The following is a 9987-nucleotide window of genomic DNA, read 5'->3' as shown; positions in this document are numbered from 1 at the left end:
CTATATAAGTTAATACTCTGTATATTAAAAAAAAAAAAAAAAAACACTCCGGATATTAATATTTTAATATATCGATATCAAAATGATAAATAAATAACTCAATAAGAAACAATAAGTTATTAAAAAATGATTCAACTATCGAAAAATCAAACTTAGAAACATACCACGTTTATCTTGCCCAATCATCAATTAAAACCCCGTACCAAAATTAAAAGTAGCATTTGTTTACTTATTTACCGTATCATTTTCCTGAAACAAACAAATTGCAGCCCAAACCCAGACACAACTAAATTGAGTAAATACAAAACTCAAAATTCTTTTCATATAAAAAAATAAAATAAAAAAAATAAAAGGAAACAAAGTTGCTGTATATAATCTCCACACAGCAGTAAGTAGTTGAAACAAAACCCTAAAATGGTTCTTTCAAACAACCAATTCGCCGCCAGATCACTTTCTTAGCTCTCAGTTTTCTTGTTACATGTTAGCTTAAATAAACCCTAATCAATCTGTTTTTTTATTCACCTATATAACTTGTTTTTCTTTTTGACAACCATTTTGCTAAAACTACTGTTTTTACAATCCAATTTGAAACCAGTTGAAAATTGTTGCCAAAAGTTTATCCCTTTTTGTTTTGTTAGTCTTTGTTGTTTGATCATCTAGAAACCTGCTTTTTTAGAAATAAAGGTGTGAACTTGTTTCGAGGTTTCTATTGATCAAAGTTTCAATTTTTATGGGTTTTATGAGCTGATTTAAACCCTTTTTTGTGTTTAGATTAATTTAAAGTTTGATAATTTACTTTTTTCATTTCAGGGTTTTTGGGTTTTGCGGTATATAAGAGAGACTGAGTGATCAAAGATTAGATTTTGATCGTGTTAGCTGATAAATTTCTTGGTTTAGTCAAATGGGGTTTTAATTACGTTGATGAATTTTGTGTTCTTGATATAATAATAATAATTAAATCAAATTAATTTGTGAAAAGATGTTATCTGAATTGGGTAGGAGACCTATGATCAGTACTGGGGGTGAGGGTTCATTTGGGGATGAATTAGAGAAGGAAATAGGGTTGTTGCTGCGTGAACAACGACACACAGATGATCGTGAAAAAGAGTTAAATATGTATAGAAGTGGTTCAGCACCACCAACTGTAGAGGGTTCATTAAGTGCTGTTGGTGGTTTGTTCAATACTAATAGTAATCATGGTCTAAAAAATGATTTAGCTTTTTCTGAATTTGCTGGTGGCAATGGATTTATGTCTGAGGAAGAACTTAGGGCTGACCCAGCTTACTTGTCTTACTATTATTCGAATGTAAATTTGAACCCTAGGTTGCCACCACCTCTTTTGTCAAAAGAGGATTGGAGGTTTACGCAGCGGTTGCAGGGCAGTGGTGGGGCCGGTTTGGGTGGGATTGGGGATAGGAGGAAAGGGAATAGGATTGATGTTGGTGGTGGTGGTGGTGGTGGTGGCGGCGGTGTTAGTGGTGGAGGTGTATCGCTTTTTTCTATGCCGCCTGGTTTTAAGTCGAAGAAACAGGATAATGAGAATTTAGAGGCGGAGAAAGTTAATGTTTCGGCTGAGTGGGGCGGTGATGGGTTGATTGGTTTGCCTGGTTTTGGGTTAGGAAGTAAACAGAAGAGCCTTGCTGAAATTTTTCAGGTCTGTTATTCAGTTCATTTTTGTGTATTAATACTGAATTTCAATTTTATGTAGTGATAGTATTGGTTGATATGTTATGGAATCATATCATGCCAAGATTTAGGAATATGTTTTAGGCACAATTAGAATCACTTGTATGCTAATTAATTAAACCAGTTATTAAAGAGAAATGTATTTGTTTTGGTATGTTTCTAATGACCAACATTAGTGCCTTCGTTAAGGTGTTTAAATATCTTGTACATTTGAATAACTGCTACCACAAAGTCGATATTAACCGCTATATACAATACTGTAATGCATGTTAACGACAAGAAGTTGTTAGAAAAATCGAATATGTTGTCTAGTTGGTACATTTATTTTGAGAAAAGCTTATATTTTAAAGTTTTTTTCGTAACTATTTGAATTCTATTTATGAATTGTTTCGCTAGCAATCGCTCACTGAGTTATATTGTTTTGTTCATGATGTTTCTCCTTTTATAGTGGTTTAAGATTTAAGATGATTATTTTCCTTACTCGGATTTGGCATGCCTGTTATATATGTTTAATGGGTCGAGCTAATAATATAGCATTCGTGCAGGATGATTTGAGCCGGTCAACTCCACCTTCCCGACATCCATCTCGACCAGCTAGCCGTACTGCTTTTGAAATCAACGATGAAAGCTTAGGTCCCATCGACGCTGAGCTGGCACAACCCCATGCTGCGAATGCCCCACCAACTTCATATTCTTACGCTGCAGCTTTAGGTGCTTCTTTATCAAGAAGCACAACGCCTGACCCGCAACACGTTACCCGGGCCCCGAGCCCAATTCCTACCCCTATTGGCGGTGGTCGTGTGAACCAGCCTGATAGGAGAAACACTAACAATTTAAACCTATTTAACGGAACATCTAAAGATCCAACCGATTTGGTGAATGCAATGTCCAGTATGAATTTATCAAACAGTGTAACAGGTCAAGACCCGAATCGAGCGCAATTTGAACCCAATGACGAGGATCATAACAGTTTTCTTTCGAATAATCCACAGAATCATAAAAGTAATAAGAATAGCTTGTACTTTGATGGTGGTGGAAGTTCATATTTGAACAACGGTTTAAGTGGTTACTCTATGAATATGATGTCTGGTCAGCATGGCGGCAATGTGAATCTGCCGCCGCTATTTGAAACGGCTGTCGCCGCTTCTGGTATGGCTTACCCTGGAATGGAATCAAGGTTCGGTATTGATTCGCCAAACATGACCCGAATTGGGAACCAAATAACTGGAAATGCACTTCATTCGTCTTTTATGGACCCCGCGTATCTCCAGTACTTAAGGTCAACCGAATACGCTGCGCAAGTTGCCGCCTTTAACGACCCGACTATGGACCGTAACAACTACATCGGTAATTCGTACAACGATTTGATCCAAAAAGCGTATATTGGAAGTATACTTTCACCACAAAAGTCACAATACGGTGGTGTTCAATATGTAGGTGGATCTGCTAGTCCTCACCACCATGGTTATTATGGTAGTCCTGCATTTGGAGTTGGTTTATCATATCCCGGAAGCCCATTAACAAGCCCACTTCCCAACTCTCCCGGTGGGCCTGGAAGCCCAATAAGGCTCGGTGAACTAAACACTCGAATCTCTCCTCAAATGAGAAATTTAGGTGGCGGGACCGGTGTGATGGGACATTGGCATTTAGATGGTGGAGATAATAATAGCTTTATTACATCCTCTTTGTTAGAAGAGTTTAAGAGCAATAAAACTAGGTGTTTTGAGCTTTCTGAAATCGTGGGCCACGTTGTCGAGTTTAGGTATGCATGTGTGTATACATATATACGTGAATCGGAATATCAATTTTGGTTTTTTTTTTGTATGATAATATCATATATCTGATACAATGTTTTTTGTGATTATCAGTGCGGATCAGTATGGTAGCCGATTCATACAACAAAAACTTGAAACTGCGACTACTGAAGATAAAAATATGGTTTTTCAGGAGATTTTTCCTCAGGCCCTTACGTTGATGACCGATGTATTTGGAAATTACGTTGTTCAGAAGGTATTATGAGCTACTAGTCTTTATATTCGAACTTTGACATAAATTGAAGATTTTTTTGGATTGTTTTTTTAAGTTTTTGTCCGAATATTGCAGTTCTTCGAGCATGGAATGCCAGCTCAGCGAAGAGAATTGGCTGGAAAGCTATTGGGTCATGTTTTGACTCTTAGTCTGCAAATGTACGGCTGCCGAGTTATTCAGAAGGTAATAAAAATAAAATTAAATAACACATCATATAATACAAAGTTGTTTTGATTTATGTTAGATTGTATTGTCCAGAAGTATTTACTTTAAATAAACACAAAAGGAGAAAAAAGTTATCTTTTTTGCGGTTTGCTTTTTCTTTAATGGAACTTGTGATTGTGACCCGTTTATTTGAATGGAAGTTGGGAACAGATGTTAGTAAACGGTTAGCATCTAATTGTAACCATCTTTAGCATCTAATTGTAACCATCTTTTAGGCAATCGAAGTTGTTGACATGGACCAAAAGATCAAAATGGTGCAAGAGCTCGATGGTCAAATCATGCGTTGTGTACGTGATCAAAACGGTAATCATGTTATACAAAAGTGTATTGAATGTGTTCCCGAAGAGCATATTCAGTTCATCATCACAACTTTTTATGGTCAAGTTGTGACTCTATCTACCCATCCATACGGGTGTCGTGTCGTACAGGTAAGCAAACATTTACCCCGAATTAAAGTTTTGATCTTTGCAAACATGGCATAATAAATTACAATTTTCAATACTTTTTTACCTAACATTACTATTGTTAATGGTATATTTTTTTACGTTTTTCAGAGGGTGCTCGAGCATTGTGCAGACCCTAAAACTCAAACCGTGGTGATGGATGAAATACTTGCTTGTGTAAGCATGTTAGCACAAGATCAGTATGGAAATTACGTTATCCAGGTTTGTAACACGTGATTCTTGACTATTTCTCAACATATATTTGACCGGTTAATGCTTATTATGGTCAATTTTCTTTGAATAGCACGTGTTGGAACACGGTAAGCCAAATGAACGTTCGATAATAATCCAAGAATTGGCTGGGAAGATTGTTCAAATGAGTCAACAGAAGTTTGCATCGAATGTGGTTGAAAAATGTTTGACTTTTGGTGATGCTAGTGAACGTCAACTTCTTGTGGATGAGATGCTTGGTACTACTGATGAAAACGAACCTCTTCAGGTTTGTTTAGTTTATTCGTTGTCTGAAAAGATAATTATTTATTATTTATTTTGTGTTTTGTGTTTTTTATATGATTTAATGTGTAATATTATTGTTCTTTCTTATGTAGGCAATGATGAAAGATCAATTTGCAAATTATGTGGTGCAAAAAGTACTTGAAACTTGTAGTGATCAAGTACGCGAGTACATATTATCCCGAATTAAGGTTCATTTGAATGCACTTAAGAAATACACTTACGGAAAGCATATTGTCGCCCGTGTTGAGAAACTTGTTGCTGCTGGAGGTATGCATTAATCTTTTCATTACCTTATAATTCCAAGTCTATTGTCTAAAGTCAAACGTAGTTTTTTTAATATTTAAAAATAGTTTACTTTTTTAAGTTTTAAACAATACCTTTTCCAGTTTTAATAGTTCCATCCTCTATGCATGAAAGTTTTAGGCTTTCCTTTCTGGGTGTCTCGTGGAAGCTGCGATATTTCAATGTCACTCTTTTTTGTTTGATAATGTCAAAGTCAATCGATATGTATTTTAATTATCAAGATGATATGTTAATGCTAATAGTAATGACAACACTATTGGTAATGAGTGAACTTAGGTGTCCCATATAAGTTTTTAAATAAAAATAAATAATTACAGTATATTTGGAAATTTGTGTCGAATGTCTGGGATAACCCTTATATAAAACTTTTCTCTTCCAACATCATTATCATCAATGTATGTTGACGAGGCTAATTTTCCGTGTTGTAAAAGTCGGCCGAGTCGGCTGACCCTTCGGTTTGGGGACTAGTCCTTCCTGAGTATCCCAAAAACACCATTAAAGCTGGTCAATGCCAAATAGTCGGTATATGAGTGACTGAGTCGGGTCTGAGTTGGTCAAAGTCAGAGTTAGGTCAAGAATTTATATTTTTTACATTAGATTTTGTGTCATATATCTATGTTTGAAATGTTCGTGTTTTATGCTGTATATACTTGAATGTAAAACATATATTTATAATTTATAATTTATTTATGAATTTATTACTAAAAGTATCATTGCCCGACTCGTCCTCGACCCGATCCAGTCGTCCCGTCTTGACCGACTCGTCCGGACTCACAGCTCTTACAACCTTGCCTCTTTATGAAATATGGGGAATTTGTGGACGCAAATCATTTTGGTGATCTATAATGCTAAAATTAATGTAAATTTTTAATTCATTCTTACTGGCAATTTATTGTTTGTTGCACGTGTCACTGCAGAACATCGCACCTAAAGAGCGATGCTAGATATGCCTAAAATTACATTCCGGACATTTGTTAACACATACTACCTCTGTCCCTAATTTATTGTCCAGTATTTCATTTTGAATCTCCTAAATTAATTGTCTACTTTCAAAAACAGAAAAGAATAAGAAGATAAAGTTCTATAATGCCCTTAACGTATGTGAATAAGATTAAATGAGAAAGAAAAAGTAAGGGTAAAGCTGGAAATTAAATAGAAAGTATAGTACTTTTACGACATTTTCTTAAACTGTGTGTCTTTTGTCCGGGGACAACCAATATGGGACGGAGGGAGTGTTTCAGTTATTTTGTCTCTCTAATGTCCTTGCCTTTTATATATATATATATATATATATATATATATATATATATATATATATATATATATATATATATATATATATATATATAGGGGCAGGATCAATGGGGAAGTAACCAATCGGGGGAAGCGGGGGGAAGCAAAATTTAATTTTTTTTTCGTTTTTTTTGAATTTTTTTTTTCCGGCATCAAGATCACACGAAAATATGAACATTTAGAAGAGACACTTCGTGATGAATGTTATTATTTAGGCGGGAAAACGATCGACAAAAATAACATTCAAGATAATATTGTTCGTGAAGAATATGAACGTTTTTTTTTCCATGTTTTGTGAAGTAAAATTTAGCCCGATTTAGAGTTTAGGGTTTAGCGTTTAGGGTTTGGTTTTTTGGGTTTATTCCATAAACCCAAAACACCAAACCCTAAACCCTAAACCCTAAACTCTAAACCGTTCGTGTTAAAAACTCAATCTAAATCCTAAATCTAAACCCTAAATCTAAACCCTAAACCCTAAATTTCTAAACCCTAATATCTAAACCCTATAAACCCTAATATCTAAACCCTAATATATAAACCCCAATAGCTAAAACCTCAAAATACGCTCGAAAAACACGATAATTGTTATATATTACTTCTTCGAGCGTTTTCCCGCCAAAATAAAAACATTTATCACAAAGTGTCTCTACTAAATGTTCATATTTTCATCTCATCTATAATGTTCGTGAACAAAGTTTTTTCAAAAAACGAAAAAAAAAAAGTTTTTGCTTCCCCCGTTTCCCCCCGAATGGTTACTTCCCTCTTGATCCTACCACTATATATATATATATTTTTTCTATACCCGGCACATTGATTTCATGTTTTTTTCTTCTGCCGTTGTGTAATGGTCGTGGTATTTTTTTTCTTTCTAATTTATTATTTATTATGATTATTATTTTGCAGAAAGGAGAGGTGCGCAGTCGTCTCATGCTACTGCATAGGAGGAGGGGAAAGGCATATGAAGTGAAGTTGTACAGCTAACAAACAAATTAAGGGTAGTTTGTGCTACCCTACCCTTTTACCTCTCTGTCCTTCACTCTATCTCCGTTTTGCATAATAATAAAGTTTGGCTGTACGTACTTTAAAACTGTACATTTTGTAGCGTTTTAATGTTTATACATAGAGTTGCTACTTCGTTATTATAAGTATCTGGTGCAGAGGCAGTATAATGATGATGACGTTGATGATATGATTATGGTGTAAAGATAGGATGATCTGAAAGGCAAGGGTGGTGGGTAGTTTTGTGACTGTAAAAAAATGTTGCTCATATCGGAGAGGTAGTTGTTCATGTGTTACTAAGCAGAGAGTTGGATTATCGTTTTCACGTATTATTATGCTATTATATCTAAAGCAGTTTTCATATGAAGTTGATAATGTTTCTTCAACTGTTGCTTATACTCTTGTTTTATATATAATTTAACGTTGCCAAAACTGCAACTGTATTCTTGACTTCCGATATATTCAGTTTGAAGCAGTTAAAAGGTAGTCAATGTATATTTCTCACTATCATACTTCTAGTGTTTATTTCATAAGAGTACATACATGCTGCTCTTGCAAATCTATATGTAGGTTAGAATTTGATTATAATGTTGTCAGCCACAATAAAAAGATCCGTTGAAGCATATATATTGGTTAATATCAGATCTTAGAAAGTCTCGAATGTAAGAAAATTTTCGAACATGGTAAATGTTGTGGTGGAATTATTGCCTTTTAAACATATTTTTTTGAACAGCAGACCAGCAGTACGGGATCACTCAAGATGGACTTAACCACTCACGCGTTCATCTCTCCCAGTTGCATTACTCGCCCCCAAGTGCTGCCCAGGAGGAAACCCGTCCCAATCCGAGTGCGTGGGCGGTAAAACTCCCATCCCCCACTGCCCCCGCAACGTAATTTGCAAAAGACACCCTTGGGTGGAATTCAAGGGGAAAGGGCAAGCTTGTGTGCAATGTTACACCCCATGTGGGTCGAACTCCGGACCTCTTGCTAAAAGAGGCAGACAACTACCACATAATATACTAACACAAGGTTAAACATATATTTGAATGGTTCCATTGCTAGATGTGGATGTTTCCATTTCTTGTTTAAATGGTTCCATTCCTCCTGTGTCAGATCAGTCTAATAGGTTGGATGATAATGAGGGGTCCAAGGATGCTGGTGCAGCAGAAGCTAGCGATCGGGTTGGTGTTTTCGAGGCCCCGGTTAAGAAGAAAATAGGGAACAAATTTAAAGAGACAACGATATAGATGATTCTTAGTAATGGGATGAAGAGGAGGTGTCGGTTTCGGGAGATAAGGAGTGCGGTTTTTTCGAGGGACTTGTTCCGTCTACGGTGACGTTGATTAGTAACGGGTCGTGTAATGTTCTTTCATATACCTTTGAAAATCGCTCGGGAAAGGAGATTCAACGCGACAAAATTAATGGTATTGTCGTTAAGCCGGGCTCGAAGGGTTGTTCGGATTCCTGGTTCTCTTGGTTTTTTAGTTTTCTTTTTGTTTAGATTTCGTTTTTTGGATTGTTTCGGTTTTGCTTGTTTAGGTTTTCAATTTGCGAGCTTTGTCTTTGTTTTAGCTTCTCATTTGTTTGTGTGTTTAGCGAGTTTACTTTGTTATGGTTTTTCAGTTGGTTAGTTTGGTTTCGGCTCGGTTTGGTAGTGGTTAGCGATTTGGGGTGTGCATGGTACGGGAAAAACCGATAAAAACCGAAGACCGGACCGAACCGAGGAGTTTCGGTAAGGTCCATGGTTCTTAAATTTCATATTCGGTCCTACGGTACGGATAGAAAGGTGAGGTTAATTGTCTGAGGTTAATTGTCTATGAGTTTAATTGTCTAAATTGAAAATGGTAGAATCAAATTTCTATGAGTTTAAACCTACTTAAAGTTCAATTTAAGCTCTAAGCGACAGTTAAGTCGCCAATAAATCGATGTTTGCTATTGACTCGACTAATAGAGTCGAATAGTTATCATGTTGTCTTATGTAAATGCTAATTGAATGCGGAGCAGTACTTTTACCTTGAAGCATGATGCATTGAAATTTACTTTGGGGTCTTTAACTAGTTTATACCTTTTAGGGTTCTTAGTGTGACATGATCTATATCTAGAAACTGCATGAGTCCTGATTTGTTGCCGCCGTCAGCAAAAACTGTTTGATGTCATCGTCACCATCGAAAATGATTTGCCACCATCACCATCGAAAACGGTCGGTCTTCGTCTCTGCCCCCGAACAAGGTTTGTTGCCTCAACAAAAATGATTGTGTGCTTAGCAAAAGAAAAAAGTTACAATTTTCATTTTTTATTAATATATAATATTTTTTCCAACCTCAAACATTCGTGATTTCGCTATTTGGACTACGGGGTATTACATTATAGAATATTTATTACGACACAATTCGGTTGTAGGTCTAGGTCTGTTAAAGTTTAGTTACATTATTAAGGGTTTCTATTTAATCAATATAAATAGTTGAATCGTTGATTGATAATAGCATAATAATCT

General features: G+C 35.8%; 1 protein-coding gene across 6 annotated transcripts; it reads left to right on the top strand.

Moving 5' to 3' along the window:
- The first annotated feature begins 257 nt into the window (after positions 1-257).
- LOC139855411 (pumilio homolog 2-like) lies at positions 258-7879 on the top strand. Of its 6 annotated transcripts, none has more exons than XM_071844631.1 (11): positions 535-684; positions 811-1654; positions 2232-3033; positions 3124-3448; positions 3555-3696; positions 3790-3897; positions 4155-4367; positions 4494-4604; positions 4687-4881; positions 4991-5165; positions 7398-7879. In XM_071844631.1, exons 2-11 carry the CDS (start codon positions 980-982, stop codon positions 7433-7435), a joined length of 2784 nt encoding a protein of 927 aa, XP_071700732.1. In that variant the 5' UTR covers positions 535-684; positions 811-979; the 3' UTR covers positions 7436-7879. The 6 variants fall into 6 exon arrangements, 5 of the variants coding, with proteins under 5 accessions (XP_071700729.1, XP_071700730.1, XP_071700732.1 ...); XR_011761432.1 differs by having other exon boundaries at positions 536-684; positions 2232-3448; positions 7398-7566; positions 7653-7879; XM_071844628.1 differs by lacking the exon at positions 535-684 and adding an exon at positions 258-388 and having other exon boundaries at positions 2232-3448.
- Positions 7880-9987: the final 2108 nt, after the last annotated feature.

Source organism: Rutidosis leptorrhynchoides, chromosome 6, assembly GCF_046630445.1.
Source record: "Rutidosis leptorrhynchoides isolate AG116_Rl617_1_P2 chromosome 6, CSIRO_AGI_Rlap_v1, whole genome shotgun sequence".
In the NCBI taxonomy this organism is placed as follows: Eukaryota; Viridiplantae; Streptophyta; class Magnoliopsida; order Asterales; family Asteraceae; genus Rutidosis; species Rutidosis leptorrhynchoides.
This window is presented reverse-complemented; position numbering and strand designations above follow the sequence as displayed.

Excerpts from the sequence above, each read along its gene's own strand:
- LOC139855411 (XM_071844628.1), top strand. The coding sequence starts at position 980 with ATGTTATCTGAATTGGGTAGGAGACCTATGATCAGTACTGGGGGTGAG. Across the intron at positions 3,697-3,789 it reads GAAATTACGTTGTTCAGAAG|TTCTTCGAGCATGGAATGCC; the intron begins GTATTATGAGCT and ends CGAATATTGCAG. Across the intron at positions 3,898-4,154 it reads GCTGCCGAGTTATTCAGAAG|GCAATCGAAGTTGTTGACAT; the intron begins GTAATAAAAATA and ends ACCATCTTTTAG.